At 47.2% G+C, this 18,431-nt stretch overlaps 1 protein-coding gene across 3 annotated transcripts in view; it reads right to left on the bottom strand.

Annotated features, from left to right (window-relative positions):
* LOC120977673 (ras-related protein rab7-like) overlaps window positions 1-18,431 on the bottom strand; it is a 48,651-nt gene that overhangs the window by 11,579 nt on the left and 18,641 nt on the right. For 2 of the 3 annotated variants that reach the window (XM_040405709.1, XM_040405708.1), the window contains 2 exons: window positions 14,731-14,857; window positions 3,702-3,920 (listed from right to left, as the gene is read on the bottom strand). In XM_040405709.1, the coding sequence (XP_040261643.1) occupies window positions 3,702-3,920; window positions 14,731-14,857 (346 nt within the window). The remainder of the gene's footprint in view (window positions 1-3,701; window positions 3,921-14,730; window positions 14,858-18,431) is intronic. The other variant, XM_040405710.1, reaches the window with a different exon arrangement.

Below are 18,431 nucleotides of genomic sequence, written 5' to 3'. Positions count from 1 at the left end.
AATTTGGTATTTTTTATAAATAAAAATGAAATATTTTGACTCAATTTTACCACTGTCATGAAATACAATATGTGACGAGAAAACAATCTCAGAATGGCCTGGATAAGTAAAAGCGTTTTAAAGTTATTACCACATAAAGTGACATGTCAGATTTGCTAAAAATGGCCTGGTCCTTAAGGTGAAAAATGACTTGGTTCTGAAGGGCAAGGCCGGCGTCAGCACCTGGCATACCCGAGCAAGTGCCGGGGCCCACAGCTCCTGCAGGGGCCCACAGCACAGCTGCCAGAAGCAATGAGTGCTTCCATCAATACGGTCTTGTCACTCACCGCTCAGCTCCCAGCGCTCCTCCCCTCCTTCAGGCTGGCGGCATTCTGAATGGTGAAGCAGGAAGACTTCTCCCTGCTCCACCATTCAGCCTGCAGGCACTGATCGCGCTGCCGGCCTGTGTTGGCGAAGCCTGCAGCCCAGTAATCTGCATAGGCTCCGCCCACACAGTGCTGCAGAGCAATCTGTGCCTGCAGGGAAGGGAGGTATGTGAGCTTCAGGAACGGGACAAGGTGAGTAGTTACTGTGTTTATTTGTTTTTAATACAGAGGGGGCACAGAGGTCTTTATTACTATAGAGGGGGCACAGAGGTATTTAGTACTATTAAGGGGGCACTGAGGGCATTACTACTCTGGAGGGGGCACAGAGGGCATTACTAATGTGAAGGGGAAACAATGGGCATTTCCACTATGGAGGGGGCACAGAGCCAGAGGGCATTACTACAATAAAGGGGGCACAGTGGGCATTATAACTGTGAAGGGGGCACAGTGTGCATTATTACTGTGAAGGGGGCACAATGGGGATTTCTACTATGAAGGGGGCACAATGGGGATTATTACTGTGAAGGTGCACAATGGGGATTATTACTGTGAAGGTGCACAATGGGGATCATTACTGTGAAGGGGGCACAGATAGGGCATTACAAGTGTGAAAGGGGCACATAGAGGGCATAACTACTGTGAGAGGGCACAATGTGGGCATAACTACTGTGAGGGGGCACACTTCTGTACAAAACTACTGTGATGGTTGTACAATTAGGGCAATACTACTGTGAGGGGGTACAATTTTTGTTAGAGTATTTGGAGGGGAGAAAGGACCCGCCTCGGGTGACAAACACCTTAGGCACGCCACTGAAGCAGGGAACTATTTGCTCCCAACTCCACCATTGAGCTGCCAGCGCTCCACAGCAGCAGTACGATGTCCTCACACATCGTCCTGCTGATCTGTGTAGGAGGGAAAGGCTGGGAATCAGCCTCTGCTCCTCCTACACAGCAGCGCCAGGTGTCACAGTATACTGCTGCTGCTGATGGGGAGCGCAGATCACGGGAGGAGCCAGGTGATCGAGGCGAGGAGTATTTATTTTTGTTTTTTTCACTTATTGTGAAGGGGGCATATCTGGGCACATATCTTGGCATATCCACCGTAAGAGGGCACATATTTTGGCATATCAACTGTGAGGGGGCACATATTTTGGGATATCTACTGTGAAGGAGGCACACATCTTGGGATATGTTCTGTGAGCGGGCACATATCTTGGCATATCTACTGTGAGGGGGGCACATATCTTGGCATATATACTGTGAGGGGGGCACATATCTTGGCATGTCTACTGTGAAGGGGCACATACCTTGGCATGTCTACTGTGAAGGGGGCACATATCTTGGCATATTTACTGTGATGGGGCACATATTTTGGGATATCTACTGTGATGGAGGCACATATCTTGGCATATGTTCTGTGAGGGGGCACATATCTTGGCATGTCTACTGTGAAGGGGGCACATATCTTGGCATATTTACTGTGAGGCGGCACATATGTTGCTATATCTGCTATAAGGGGCCACATATCTGTGAGTAGACCTGAGGGACTGAAACACTGGGTAGAAAATAAAAGTAGGCACATAAGGACTGATTCACATATATCCGCTCTGTAGCCCGCTCTGTGTAAAGTATTTAATCTATAATACATGCAGTTTCATTGCTGTAAGCGCCATGCAAAATGCCACAAGGGGGCTTAGTGAGACTTTATCGCCCAAGGGTCCAGATGAACCTGGAGCCAGCCCTGCTGAAGGGGTTAAGGCTAATTGCACATGGAAAAAACGCAGCGTAATACAGTACAAGCAAAATGAATGAGATTTGCAACATTTCATGTACATTTTGCCATTTTTCCCCCATGCGGATTGGACCTGCCATGCAGATTTAAAAATTTGCGGCATGTCGGTTTTTTTGTGCTACGAGAGCTGAGCCTCTAGGAGTAACGGTAACGCCCCCTTTGCTCTGAGAGGTTAATTTATATATATTAAAACATCATTTTTCTCAGCAATGCGGGCACATATGAACATGGGACCAACACAGATTCCTTCAGCTGCCAAGTGCACATGTAACAGGTCAGCCAGTGTCATAGGTACAAAACTGCTGACAGATGCCCTTTAAGACTGGAGCTACATGGCCAAGAACAAAAATGTTATGCTGCATGTTCCAGCACAACCACTGCGACCCCAGAATAACAAAAAAAATAAAACATTCTGCAATTCTGATGTCACGGCTACTTGCGAGTCACACTGCAACCCCATTCAGTTCCATTATGTTTTCATGCTGCCATACTACACAGTGATCTTTGGTCACAGCAAAAGTCACCATATAGCCCCAACCTAAATCTCATTTACTTTCTTCCTATTATAAAATGCTACGCATTTTCTGTTTGCAATTCTGCAGCAGAAAATCTGCAGCATATCCGTCCTGTGTGGACCTGTTCTAAGGCCTCGTTCACATTTCCGTGTCAGTGTCTTGTCCGTGAAAAAAGCGTACGTGTTTCATCTGTGAAGCTGTCCGTAAAGGATCCGTGGTTGGTCCGTGTGTCCGTTTTCATCCATAATTCACTGACGTTGCTCAGCTAAAAATTAATTTCCAAAGAATCTCCTATTAGGGCTTGTTCACACGAACGTATGTGTTCCATTGCCGTATTGCGGACCGCATAGGCAGATCCGCAATAAACGGAGACAGTTCCGTGTGCATTCCGCATCACGGATGCGGACCCATTCACCCAGATGTGGAACGGAAAACCACAGAAGCACTACGGAGTGCTTCTGTGGGTTTCCGTTCCGTACTTCCGTTCCGCACAAAGATAGAACATGTCCTATTTTTTTGCTGAACGGAGGGATGCGGACCCATTCAAGTTGAATGGGTCTGGATCTGTCCCAGAGGCCTCAAGAACGTTCTCCGTGCATTGCGGACAGCAAATTGCGGCCCCAATGCACGGAACAGTACCCATACGTTTGCGTGAACAAGCCCTTAGTTTTAAGCGAAAAACGAACGCAACACAGACACCACACGGATGTATGTCAATGATTTTTACAGACCTATAGAATTCAATGGGCTTGCTTGGTCCGCATCACGGATCAAATTAGTGCATGGCTCCTTGATTTTCTTACTGACCCACGGTCAGTAAGAAAATACTGAAATGTGAACAGATGCATTTAAATCAATGGGTACCTGTGCTGTTCGTGGAAAATGCGGACAGCACACGTCAGTGAAAAACGGAAATTTGGACGAGGCCTAAAAGGAGCTTTCTTTTACCTACAGAATAAAACGGGCGGCTCATTCCCAGCTGTTGGCAAAATCACAAAGTGGCTGCAGTTGTGTAGAACTTGTACTGACCTGACGTTCCTCTAGGTCTGCCTTGTTTGCAATGACCACAAAAGGGAATTTTTCTGGAGACTCAGGGTCAGCTTGTACCAGGAATTCCTTATGCCAGGTATCAAGGGCATTGAAAGAGTTTGGAGATGTAACATCAAAAACCAGCAGGCAGCAGTCTGTACCCCGGTAAAGTGCAGCACCCAAAGACTGGAAGCGCTCTGTGCCTGCTGTATCCCAGATCTACAAAAATGAGAAAGTTTATTATTCCCTTACTAACATTTGATATGTTTGACTTGTTACCCATTTTGCATAACCCCTTTCCACATGTCCTACTTGGGTTGACAGGGACGGACTAAGAACTTAAAAGGGTTTTCCAAGGTGTTAATACTGATGAGCTATCCTCTGCATCGGTGGGACGCCCGGGACCCCCCGCCGATCAGCAATATGAGGCACCAGAGGATAGGTTATCTGTATTAAAGTCTCAGAAAACTTTTTTAAAGTGATCCTAATTTTTTTTTTAAAGTGGCCCCTGTGTTGTAGGTGAGTGCAAATTGACAGAAGGCAGGGCCAACACAAGTCAGCAATACCACAGTGCAGCAGAAAATACTTTCCCAGCAGCACCAAATACTACAGTGCAACACAAAATACTGTCCTAGCAGCACCAAATACCACAGTGCAACAGAAAATACTTCCCCAGAATCTGTCCCTTTGTGGTGTTCTGTCCTCCTTTGGAGGTTGGATGCAGGCCACAGCACCAAGCCAGTTCTCTCTTAAGCATGCTGCCTGGACTTCCCTAAGTAATGACTCCTCTAGTTGCCAAGGAAAGAAGGAAAAAAAGTTCAGTTCCAGGTTGCCGCCTCTGGTGCAGGTCACGGGCCCTTTCCAGCCTGCGGCCTGAGATGCTTTTTTACCTGTGCCGTTTGTACAGTGCTTCATATAGTGTCTGGTGGCCTCTGAGGGTGAACAGCATGGCGGGGAGCTGTGGGCTCCTGTGCCCCATCATAGTATTCATCATCCTGAGGACAGTGATACAACTGATAATCAGGAGGGCATCTGTTGCTCCATGCCAAGTACATGAACACCAGATACTCCCAATGTAAATTAACGCTGAGTGCATCATATTATATATGAGGACTTGGAAGAATTTCCAAGAATTTCTGTACCCCTAAGAGCAGATATCAGAAAGGGAACGCTCCACTTGCTGTACCCTCCATTACTAAGGCCTCATACACATGACCGTATGTATTTTGTTATCCACAAACTGCAGAATACAGATGTCCGCATTTTTTATGGACCCCTAAAAATAAATGGGTCCGTGTGTGATCCTCAAAAAATGTGGATTGGACCCGGACCCAAACAACGGTCATGTGTATTAGAGACCAGACTAAAGCAGCTCTGGCCCTGGCACAAAGCTACTGACTTCAGTGGGCATTCTGTAGCATTGCTGGGACTTATTCCGTTTTGCAGATGCAAATAGTTGGACGGTGTTGCGGCTGAGCTCCGCATCCGCAAAGGTTCAAGTTCATTCCATGGCTTCATGGTTTTTCACCATGAAGAACTTTTCGAAATTTTTTCTATAGAATGAATCAGTGAAAAACAGAGTTCTGACCCATAGACCAAAGTAGGGCATGCTTTCATTGTAAAAAGAAGACTGTGTGAATAAACACACTAAAATCAATGGATATGTATGCTGTCCATGGAGAGCATGGACAGTATATGTCAGTCATTCACTGGAGTGTGAATAAGCTCTTAGACAAAGTAAGCAGCTGCATTCCATAGCTATTCGGGTCCCCATACACACAAATGTGAAACGCCATTTGTGCTCGGATCGGCTCATGCTGAGAGGGTACCCTACCCAAGCCTATACTCCACCCCCCCAACCTAGAAGCAGCAGAGTTATGCCGGAACTGCTTATCGAAGGGTAGCCTAAAGGGGGCTACCCCAATGATGAGACCTGAAAGAAGGGAGGGCTCCTGGGTGGGTTGAAATCGTTCGAACCGACAAGTGGGGGGAGGAGGGCCAGGTTTAAATAGTGAACGCCCCGCCTCCCCTCACACAAATGCGGCACTCTTAATTGCCTACCACTTGTGCTCGGATCGGCTCATGCTGAGAGGGTACCCTACCCAAGCCTATACTCCACCCCCCCAACCTAGAAGCAGCAGAGTTATGCCGGAACTGCTTATCGAAGGGTAGCCTAAAGGGGGCTACCCCAATGATGAGACCTGAAAGAAGGGAGGGCTCCTGGGTGGGTTGAAATCGTTCGAACCGACAAGTGGGGGGAGGAGGGCCAGGTTTAAATAGTGAACGCCCCGCCTCCCCTCACACAAATGCGGCACTCTTAATTGCCTACCACTTGTGCTCGGATCGGCTCATGCTGAGAGGGTACCCTACCCAAGCCTATACTCCACCCCCCCAACCTAGAAGCAGCAGAGTTATGCCGGAACTGCTTATCGAAGGGTAGCCTAAAGGGGCCAAAAGAACCATGCATAGGAGTTAGAAAACTTGATAACAGAAACTACAGACCAAAACTCGAAAGCCAATGATATTTCGTATAAGGATCCGGGATATTACGCATGGAACACGCGGAACTGCGACGACCCAACCGTTTGATGACATGTACTGGCACCTAATGCATGGACGCCGCCGCTGCCGCGCCCATGCGGAAGGAATGTCCTGTGATCCAGCGAGGACCGACCCCTGAACCTGTCAACTAACCTGAATGTACGTAAGAAAGGCCGCGGAGGTTAGCCGGGCATTGCCTAGTTCGAGTACGGGAGAACATGCCGCTTGGACTAAATACTACGCAGCCAAGCCTCCAAGGCCTGCACCGGACACCATCTGCTGTCCGTGGGAAAGTATCTGACCGCCACTGGTTGCCCCGGCCGTGACGTCTTGGACGAGGCCAAGGTGAGGACATAGATGGACCCGCGCCGGATGAGCTGACCTTTCCGCAGGCACCCAGCCAGCGTATTGGTGCCCATGAGCTCGCCTGACCTGAGGAATCCATGGAAGGCCAGGTACAAGGCTGTTTCTACCAGAGCGCTAACCTGTGGCCCGAACGGTTTGCCCCTGCAGTTTGCCTGTCACGGCCTGAACAAGCTACCGGTAAATGGCTGACGCCCATGTCGTTTCACAACAGACATCTTGCGCAAACCCTTCAACGCCGCTTTGATCAGGTGGGCGGAGAAGAGTGACGGTAGGTCCGGATGTAGGATGTACCAATGGTGCTGAATACCTGCCAGGTATAGTTAACAATGCTATAGGACAGGTTTAATTGAGAGTGGCAAAAACCCAGACAAAGCCCAATAGGTGAGTGATAGGCCCCCCTTTTTTTTTTTTTTTTTTTTTTTTTTTTTTTAATCTCCATGCGTGAGAGACTCTAATGGCGGAGTCCTGTGTGTAAACCTAAAGCGGAGAAGCCATGCGTGAGAGACTAATGGCGGAGTCATATGTGTAAAACTAAAACGGAGAAGCTCTGCGTGAGGGACTCTAATGGCGGTGTCATATGTGTAACCTAAAACGGAGAAGCCATGCATGAGAGACTCTAATGGCGGAGTCATTTGTGTAACCTAAAACGGGGAAGCCATGCGTGAGAGATTCTAATGACGGAGTCATATGTGCCAACCTAAAACGGGGAAGCCATGCGTGAGAGACTTTAATGGCGGAGTCATATGTGTAACCTAAAACGGGGAAGCCATGCGTGAGACTCTAATGGCGGAGTCATATGTGTAACCTAAAACGGAGAAGCCATGCGTGAGAGATTCTAATGACGGAGTCATATGTGCCAACCTAAAACGGGGAAGCCATGCGTGAGAGACTTTAATGGCGGAGTCATATGTGTAACCTAAAACGGAGAAGCCATGCGTGAGAGACTCTAATGGCGGAGTCATATGTGTAACCTAAAACGGGGAAGCCATGCGTGAGAGACTCTAATGGCGGAGTCATATGTGTAAACCTAAAACGGAGAAGCCATGCGTGAGACTCAGATGGCGGAGTCATATGTGTAACCTAAAACGGGGAAGCCATGCGTGAGACTCTAATGGCGGAGACATATGTGTAAACCTAAAACGGAGCAGCCATGCGTGAGAGATTCTAATGGCGGAGTCATATGTGTAAACCTAAAACGGAGCAGCCATGCGTGAGAGATTCTAATGACGGAGTCACATGTGTAACCTAAAACGGAGAAGCCATGCGTGAGAGACTCTAATGGCGGAGTCATAAGTGTAAACCTAAAACGGAGAAGCCATGCGTGAGAGACTCTAATGGCAGATCCGTATGTGTAAAACTAACACGGAGAAGCCATGCGTGAGAGACTCAGATGGCGGAGTCATATGTGTAAACCTAAAACGGAGAAGCTTTTTTTTTTTTTTTTTCACTATCAACCACTTAAGCAGCTCCCGTCTGGGCACAGCTCTGAGTACGAGCATGAATAGCATGGTATAACGCAGATCACCTGCACGGACTAACTAACATCCTGTGCCTAAATAACCCCCTTGGAACCTAATGTACGGCCGGCAGCAGGAAGCCACCGCCTATGATCTGCTCCCTCTGACCGAGCCAAGTACTCCTTCCCCTGATCCCTGCCTACCTAACGGCACGGCGGCCCGTGCCAGACTTTATTGAAGATGAGGAGCCTTTACCCCCAGCCGCGTGGGGAGCTCACGCTGCTCCCTGGCAGAATGCACCAGTGCGGGGGAGCCCCCCTCCTCAGCTAGGGCCGACCCACCGCCGGCTGGACACTCGTACCGCGTGGGGAGCAGCGCCACTCCCTGGCAATGTGCACCGGATCAGAGGGAGCCCTTCCTTTACCGTGGGCCCCGGCCCCCGCTGGTTTGAACCGTGTGCCGCGTGAGGAGCCGCACAGCTCCCTGGCATTGTGCGCCGGTGCGGGAGTGCCCCCCCTCACCTAGGGGCTGGTTATTGTGACTGGAACCCGCTGGGAGACTGAAGCCTAACTGGACCTACCTGTGACCGTGAAGGCTGACCTCCCAGGCCGTGGCTGACCCACGTGCGTAGTCGTGACGCAACTACCCGTAGATGCCCACCCAGTGCCTGTAGTTAACGGGAGTGCGACCGAGTCTGTGGATGTGACCGACTAGCCCCTGTAGTCGTGAGGGGACCCTACATCGAGAGTAGCGGTAACGGACCATCGCCTGTAGACGTGGTAGTATTACCTCATGAGTCTGTTGACATGAGACTAATGCCTGCAGTCGTGGCCGGTCTTAATAATGAGTCTGTAGTCGTGGCAGGGCTTTAGAGCGGGTCTGTAGTCGTGACAGACTGATGCCTGCAGTCGTGGCAGGACTTTATAACGAGTCTGTAGTCGTGACAGACTGATGCCTGCAGTCGTGGCAGGGCTTTATAACGGGTCTGTAGTCGTGACAGACTGATGCCTGCAGTCGTGGCAGGGCTTTATAACGGGTCTGTAGTCGTGACAGACTGTTGCCTGCAGTCGTGGCAGGGCTTTAGAGCGGGTCTGTAGTCGTGACAGACTGATGCCTGCAGTCGTGGCAGGGCTTTATAAGGAGTCTGTAGTCGTGACAGACCTGGCAAAGCAACATTCCTATCTATACCATTATTATTATTATTATTATTTTATTTTTATTTTTTTCTTTTCCCCCCCACCAAAGGCCACGACTGTAGGCGCCACCCTGTAAGAGATGCGCCAGAGGCCTGGACATAATAGTCCACCATCCCCCGTCCCCCAAGCCTATGCAGGAGAAAAGAGGGGGTTGGCCCCCGCATGCACCACCCCTGACTCACCTGGCGGCCATGACAGCCACGAACCCCACAGTATTGTAAGTTAGCCCACCACCTGTGGACCTGAACAACCAAGAACAGACGTGTGAGTGAGCGCACGCCAGCTGGGCGACACTTCACTCATGCCACCGCTCCCTAGCTAACCACCGGATTATTGTGACTGCGCCCGAACCAACCCCCTGACTGACCGTATGGGCTTACGGGCGGCCCGGCTGCGTGCGCAAAGTGACGTGGCCAGCCCCCCCCCCTTGAAGCCCTCTTTATATTTGATCCTTGAACATATTCCAAATTTTATTTAAATATTTTTTTTTATTTTTTATACTCCTGCCTTAGTACCTAGCCACTGTGCCTGAACAGAGGAGCCCTGCACCTGGACTGCAGTACCAGTATGGGCCTGTAGGTGTCGACCATCCCCCGCCCTCTCTCAAGCCAGGACCTGCTGGAGCGCAGCAAGCCAGTGATTCCCTTCTAGGTTAGAATTAACCATTGAAATTCTAACTTGTTATACAGTGCACATGTCTGAGTATCTGCTTATATTGTCTTGCCTGAGTTTGGCGCAGTAAAGAAGATGAGTTTATTCTGCAGCGGATTCCTAGACATGACTGAAAGTCACATAAGCATGTCCACCTTAACAGCCTCGCTAATTGTAATTACCAGGAGAACGTGCATCAGGATCGGCTGTGAGGGATTTGCGCTCCGCCATGTGGAACATTGCATCCCGTGCCCACCGCTATCGACTATTTGTACAGGGAAAGCCGCGGCGTATTAATCGCCTATAGGTTTCGGCTTCCGTCCCCTGATCCTGCAGCTGGACCTCCGCTTACTGATTGCAGCTAATGAATAGATCCCTGTGTGAGCGGATGGCGTTTTCCTCTACGGCGGAACGTTCTGATACGGGAGTGAGTGATATATAACGCTGCGTCGTGGAGCCGACGGCCGGCGTGACCGATGCTCAGGGTATGCGAGCGGACGTCGTGACCCGTTTCTGCTGAGCCACAGGTGAGGGGTGCCTGCCTGGGGGACGCTGCATGTGGGAGCGGGGGTGCTTAGCGCAGGGCCTGGAGCGGATCGGGGTGCCTGTCTCGGGGTGCCGGAAGCAATCGGGAGTGCGGGCAGTCTCCAGCGCAGCTGGGGACCGGCGGCACGCTCGGCAGCCCCACATGTTATACATAGCGAGACGGGTGTGCAAGCCACCCTGCCTACCTAATCACCGTAGCGACGAGCTCGACGCAGCCGATCCCCCGATCCTCCAGTGACGCATGCCCTTCTCTGGCACCAACCCACAAGCCGATTCGAAATCGTTCGAACCGACAAGTGGGGGGAGGAGGGCCAGGTTTAAATAGTGAACGCCCCGCCTCCCCTCACACAAATGCGGCACTCTTAATTGCCTACCACTTATAGCATGCCATTTGTAAATCTGGGCCAATGCCCATCTTACCACTAGCTGCTTCTTCATAGTGTTTGTTCCCTATAGAGAAGGTGATGCTATACGAGCTGGAAAAAATAAAAACGCCAAGAGCTTCAGCATGCAACATTTTTTAAAAGAAGCCAAAAAGAGAAAAAACGCCACCAAATCAAGTAAAATGCCAGTAGCAAAAAAATGGTGTATGTGTGTCCTGCAATTTATACTTCTCATAAACCTTCAAGTAACATCTGGAGCTGGCATTTGTACTGCAAAAATACATCAAAAGTTGCAAAAAAAAACTACAAGTAAAAGCACCCTAAGGCTACCTGGACACATGTTGCGGATGGTTTTTCAGCTCGGAATCTCTTGAGATAAAAAAAGAAGAAGCAGGAATGCAGTGCCAGCAAAGCGTATGAGAGTAAACAAATCTCATGTACACTTTGCTTTTTTTTTTCTTAGTTGCAGAAATTGACTTGCTGTGCGGATGTTGAAATGTCCATTGTTGCGTTTTTGTGTGTGCAGATTTCACCCTTCTAAACGGAAGGCTGAGATCTGCAGAAAATCTGCAGCAAAAAACAAGTACCACATGCAGTTTATGATACAGAAACGCACAGAAAAGTCAGTGTAAAAAGTCTGCAATGGAAATTGACCTGCAGTGTGGATGTCAATTAAGGCTACGTCTACAGTCGTGGCCAAAAGTTTTGAGAATGACACAAATATTAGTTTTCACAAAGTTTGCTGCTAAACTCCTTTTAGATCTTTGTTTCAGTTGTTTCTGTGATGTAGTGAAATATAATTACACGCACTTCATACGTTTCAAAGGCTTTTATCGAAAATTACATGACCTTTAGGGCTCATGCACACGACAGTATTTTGCGTTCAGTATACTGGCCGTTTTTGTAGTTCAGTATGCGGAACATATACTGAACCATTCATTTCAATGGTTCAGCAAAAAATACTGAAGTGTCTCCGTATGCATTCCGTTTCAGTATTTCAGTATTTCCGTACCGTGAAAAGATAGAACATGTCCTATTCTTGTCCGCAAATCACGGTGCTTGGCTCCATTCAAGTCAATAGGTCCACAAAAAAAACGGAACACATACGGAAATGCATCCGTATGTCTTCCGTTTCCGTTCCGTTTTTTGCTGAACCATCTATTGAAAATGTTATGCCCAGCCCAATTTCATCTATGTAATTACTGTATACTGTATATGCCATACGGAAAAACGGAACGGAAAAACGGAACAGAAACGGAAACACAACGGAAACAAAAAACGGAACAACGGATCCGTGAAAAACGGACCGCAAAACACTGAAAAAGCCATACGGTCGTGTGCATGAGGCCTTATGCAAAGAGTCAGTATTTGCAGTGTTGGCCCTTCTTTTTCAGGACCTCTGCAATTCGACTGGGCATGCTCTCAATCAACTTCTGGACCAATTCCTGACTGATAGCAACCCATTCTTTCATAATCACTTCTTGGAGTTTGTCAGAATTAGTGGGTTTTTGTTTGTCCACCCGCCTCTTGAGGATTGACCACAAGTTCTCAATGGGATTAAGATCTGGGGAGTTTCCAGGCCATGGACCCAAAATGTCAACGTTTTGGTCCCCGAGCCACTTAGTTATCACTTTTGCCTTATGGCACGGTGCTCCATCGTGCTGGAAAATGCATTGTTCTTCACCAAACTGTTGTTGGATTGTTGGAAGAAGTTGCTGTTGGAGGGTGTTTTGGTACCATTCTTTATTCATGGCTGTGTTTTTGGGCAAAATTGTGAGTGAGCCCACTCCCTTGGATGAGAAGCAACCCCACACATGAATGGTCTCAGGATGCTTTACTGTTGGCATGACACAGGACTGATGGTAGCGCTCACCTTTTCTTCTCCGGACAAGCCTTTTTCCAGATGCCCCAAACAATCGGAAAGAGGCTTCATCGGAGAATATGACTTTGCCCCAGTCCTCAGCAGTCTATTCACCATACTTTCTGCAGAAGATCAATCTGTCCCTGATGTTTTTTTTGGAGAGAAGTGGCTTCTTTGCTGCCCTTCTTGACACCAGGCCATCTTCCAAAAGTCTTCGCCTCACTGTGCGTGCAGATGCGCTCACACCTGCCTGCTGCCATTCCTGAGAAAGCTCTGCACTGGTGGCACTCCGATCCCGCAGCTAAATCCTCTTTAGGAGACGATCCTGGCGCTTGCTGGACTTTCTTGGACGCCCTGAAGCCTTCTTAACAAGAATTGAACCTCTTTCCTTGAAGTTCTTGATGATCCTATAAATTGTTGATTGAGGTGCAATCTTAGTAGCCACAATATCCTTGCCTGTGAAGCCATTTTTATGCAACGCAATGATGGCTGCACGCGTTTCTTTGCAGGTCACAATGGTTAACAATGGAAGAACAATGATTTCAAGCATCTCCTTTTAACATGTCAAGTCTGCCATTTTAACCCAATCAGCCTGACATAATGATCTCCAGCCTTGTGCTCGTCAACATTCTCACCTGAGTTAACAAGACGATTACTGAAATGATCTCAGCAGGTCCTTTAATGACAGCAATAAAATGCAGTGGAAAGGTTTTTTGGGGATTAAGTTAATATTCATGACAAAGAAGGACTATGCAATTCATCTGATCACTCTTCATAACATTCTGGAGTATATGCAAATTGCTATTATAAAAACTTAAGCAGCAACTTTTCCAATTTCCAATATTTATGTAATTCTCAAAACTTTTGGCCACGACTGTACACAACAACATTTACAGATAGGGCACAACTACACTGCAACATTTGTAGCGCAACATTTTGTTGCACTAATTTCGCACGACAATTTTTATAATGGCAGTCTATGGTGTCGCACTGCAACATGCAACATGCTGCGACTGCGACGCAACAGTCGCAGAAAAATCCATCTCGAATGGATTTTCTGCGATTGTTGCGTCGCAGTCGCAGCATGTTGCATGTTGCAGTGCGACACCATAGACTGCCATTATAAAAATTGTCGCGCGACATTAGTGCAACAAAATGTCGCTCGACAAATGTCGTCATGTAGACGTAGCCTTATGCTGCAAACTTCAGCCACAGATTACAGTCTTTGCAATGTATAGGGTGAAATCTGCAACAAATATTCCTCTGTGGAAAATACACACGGTGGGGCTGCAGGCCGCATCATAAATTAGGCACATCCTCTGCTGGTCCATGCGCTTGGCATGAAATCTACTCCAGTACATGACATTTGCTCCTGGAAACCAGAAAAATGCCTCGTCCACACTTCTGTGTCAGTGTTACGTCCGTGAGAAAAAAAGCGCCTGTGTATCACCCGTGAAAGATCCGTGTGTCCGTTTTTCTCTCCGTTTGTCATCCGTAATTCACGGACGTTGCTCAGCTGGAAATTAATTTCAAGGGCATTTTCTATCTGTCTTCCGTGAAAAATGGACACCCCATGGATGCCATCTGTGTTGTGTCTTTTACCATGGTGATGGATCATGTGATGGACCATGTGATGAGCGCAGTGACGTCATCAAAGGTCCTATTCCTGTGCACAGCAAAGATGAATACAGAAGAGAAGCCGGGCTGCGCGGACAAGTGGATTAAGGCGAGTTAAATGATTTTTTATTTTGTTTGCCGTGCAGTGCAGTGCAGACAGACTAAACAGTACGGTCCTCATTACTATGATTAGGGTCCGCTGCGGCCTGTACAGCTGCTTTGCAACCGAAACATGACCGCTCCGTGTGCTTGAGCCCTAAAGCAGATTTTCGCATGGGTGCAAATCCAAATCAAATTTTTGGGAAAAATGTTATGGATATTTTGGGACAGAGAGTAGGTAGATTTCAGTTGAACGGGAAATCAGCACCTGAATCATCTTGTGCAGATGTCCTACACCTTTATGTACTGTACCTGTACTATGACCTGCTGCTCATCTACTCGCAGTTCTTTAGTGAAGAAGTCGGCTCCTATCGTTGCTCTGTAGTAGTTTGTGAAGCGATTATTGACATACTGGTTCATTAATGCCGATTTCCCCACACTGCAGACACAGAATTAATATCAATACAGTCATATGCACAATTCTATTTCCCCCCCATTTATTGTAAGGACATATCACTAGTATAACGTAAAGTGAATTTGGAAGATTTGAGAATGAATAAGCTTACGCAGGCTACGTGAATAAATATAAACGATAACACAAAGAAATCACATACAGAATAAGAAAAAGTAAATAAACATCACTAGCCTAAATGGGGTGGAGACTCCGTCGATCATGCTATAACCCATGGCTGTCCACCCTGTTATAACACATGACCGACACCCCAGGGTGTCCAAGAGAAATAGGGTAAGGGCTCATGCACACAAAACATATTTTCTTTCCGTGTCCGTTCCGTTTTTTTATTTTTTGCGGACCGTATGCTGAGCCATTCACTTCAATGGGTCCGCAAAAAAACTGAAGTTACTCCGTGTGCATTCCATTTCCGAATGTCTGTAATTCCGTTCCGCAAAAAAATAGAACATGTCCTATTATTGTCCGCATTATGGACAGGGATAGTACTTTTCTATGAAGGGCCAGCTGTTACATTCTGCAAAATACAGAATGCACACGGATGTCATCCATATTTTTTTGGGATCCGTTTTTTGCGGACCGCAAAAAATACATACGGTCGTGTGCATGAGCCCTAAGTCATACTCACATCCTACCTAGAACGGAGGGCCTGGTGGAGTCTCGTGAGTGAAGGTGGCTAGCAGAGTTTTAACCTGTTAGCCCCTCCTCCAGTGCGCATCACGCATGTCTCTGAGATCACTTGTGGTCTTATCAGCACAATGGGGGATGGGTACTATCTCTAACCCACTTCTAAACTATTGCACAGAGTATTAAACAGAATTAAAGGGGAGAACCAATCAGTCACTTAAAAATACTCTTACAATACAACTAGGATTGTTGAGTATCTGAGAAATGGAACCCCTGTTAGGCTAGGTCTACACGACGACATTTGTCGCGCGATAGCTCACAACTACACTGCAACATTTGTCGCGCAACATTTTGTTGCACCAATGTCGTGCAACAATTTTTATAATGGCAGTCTATGGTGTCGCACTGCAACATGCGACATCTCGAATGGATTTTCTGCGACTGTCACAGTCTCAGCATGTCGCATGTTGCAGTGAGACACCATAGACTGCCATTATAAAAATTGCCGTGCGACATTTTGTTACACCAATGTCGCGCGGCAAATGTCGTCGTGTAGACCTAGCCTTAATCTAGAAAGTCAAGGGAGAGCAATGACTTACTACTTTATCAGTGGTATTTGGTCACCTACCCTCTATCCCCCTTTAGTTTATGAGACTGTACAACATCCCATTGCTCCAGCCTCTGGGATTCTTTGCATTTCACTTGACAATCTCTAATCATTTGTAGTTACTGGAGCGTGGCCGGGTTCTACATGTTTGCCAATAGTAAATAATTAAAATGCCATAAAATCACTGCAATGGCATTTTAAATCGTAGCATGCTCTGGGTATGTTTTTTTTTTTCAGACATTTTCCCATTTATTTATCCATAGGGAACAAAAAAGGAAGTGTGACAAAAAAAGTTTGTAAAAAATACATGAATATCATGGCAAGCTAAAAATGTTTCGCAGAAAAACTAAGACCCTGATTTATCAAGACCAGCATATTCTTTGTTGGTCTTAATGGCCCTGTGCTTCCATAGCATCCATTTAACTTCTGATGAGGCTTGTACCTCGTCATATATTAAATGCCTCCTCTGGCACTGCATGCGCCCGGTGGAAATCCAAGCCAGCTCGTAGATAGGTAGCTAGAGATAAATTTGGCGATGGCCCCACTCTTGCTGCGCCCCCATTTCAGAAACTGGAGAGTGCATTGTAAAAATATCAGTTACGACTAAATGTAGTCGCAATGACATTTAAAGGGACACAAAACCTGTTTTTGCGACTTTTTAACGCCATATCTATGGCATAGGTAAATGAAAGATTTCCACCCTATGTGTGGCAGCAGTCTAAGTTTGAACATAGACCAGGCAGTCACAAGATATGCCAAATTTATAAAAGTGGGATAGATATGCCAAATTTTGCATTAAAGGGGTTGTCTCATCATGGACAATGGGGGCATATCGCTAGGATATGCCCCCATTTTCTTATAGGTGCGGGTCCCACCACTGGGACCCGCACCTATATCGAGAACGGAGCCCCACAAGGTGGTGGCTGGATGAATGGGAGCAGGGGCCGCACATGCGCGGTACGCTCCCATTCACTTCTATGGGGCCGACAGAAAAAGCCAAGCCAGTGCTCAGCTATTTTCGCCGGCCCCATAGAAAATGAATGCAGGGCTCCATTCTCGATATAGGTGCAGGTCCCAGAGGTGGGACCCACACCTATAAGACAATGGGGGCATATCCTAGCGATATGCCCCCATTGTCCATGATGAGACAACCCCGTTAGGCTACTTTCACACTTGCGTTGCTGTTTTCCGGTATGGAGACCCGGCAGAAGATCTCAGTACCGGGTAAAAATGTTTCCGTTTAGTCCTCATACATTTTGAATGGAAAGAGAATGTTCAGGAGGCATCAGGATGTCTTCCATTCTGGCAGCATTCTGTTTTGTGACCAGACCGGTCCGGTCATAAAAACATGAAAAAACGGATCCGGCACTGAAAACAATGTAAGTCAATGGTGACGCTTAGTTTTTTTAGGAACCTAAAAAAAACAGATCCGTCACCCATTGACTTTCATTGACTTTTCCATTTTGATTTCACACAACTGCATTCTAACAGAACGGATGCATCCTGATGTGCAAAATCAAAATGGATCTGTTTAATTCCGTTTAATTTAAATCCTCTGCCGAATCTCAATACCGGAATTAACAACGCGAGTGTAAGGCTGCGTTCACACGGGCGAGATTTCCGCGCGGGTGCAATGCGGTAGGTGAACGCATTGCACCCGCACTGAATCTGGACCCATTCATTTCAATGGGGCTGTTCAGATGAGCGATGATTTTCACGCATCACTTATGCGTTGCGTGAAAATCGCAGCATGCTCTATATTCTGCGTTTTTCACGCAACGCAGGCCCCATAGAAGTGAATAGGGTTGCGTGAAAATCGCATGCATCCGCAAGCAAGTGCGGATGCGGTGCGATTTTCACGCATGGTTGCTAGGTGACAGTCTATACACTGTATTATTTTCCCTTATAACATGGTTATAAGGGAAAATAATAGCATTCTGATTACAGAATGCATAGTAGGTGATCGATTGAGGGTTAAAAAATAAAAAAAATTAACTCACCTTCTCCGTTTGTTCGCGTAGTTCTCCCGGTCTTCAGTTCTTTAAAAAGATGAACTATGGGCTAAAGGACCTTTGATGACGTAAGATCACATGCTCCAATCACATGGTCCATCACCGTGGTGATGGACCCTGTGATTGGAGCATGTGATCTGACGTCACCAAAGGTCCTTTAGCCCATAGTTCATCTTTTTAAAGAACTGAAGACCGGGAGAACTACGCGAACAAACGGAGAAGGTGAGTTAATTTTTTTTATTTTTTAACCCTCAATCGATCACCTACTATGCATTCTGTAATCAGAATGCTATTATTT

This window comes from Bufo bufo, chromosome 8, assembly GCF_905171765.1.
Source record: "Bufo bufo chromosome 8, aBufBuf1.1, whole genome shotgun sequence".
NCBI lineage: Eukaryota > Metazoa > Chordata > Amphibia > Anura > Bufonidae > Bufo > Bufo bufo.
The sequence above is the reverse complement of the archived record's forward strand: the minus strand, read 5'-3'. Positions and strand labels throughout refer to the sequence as shown.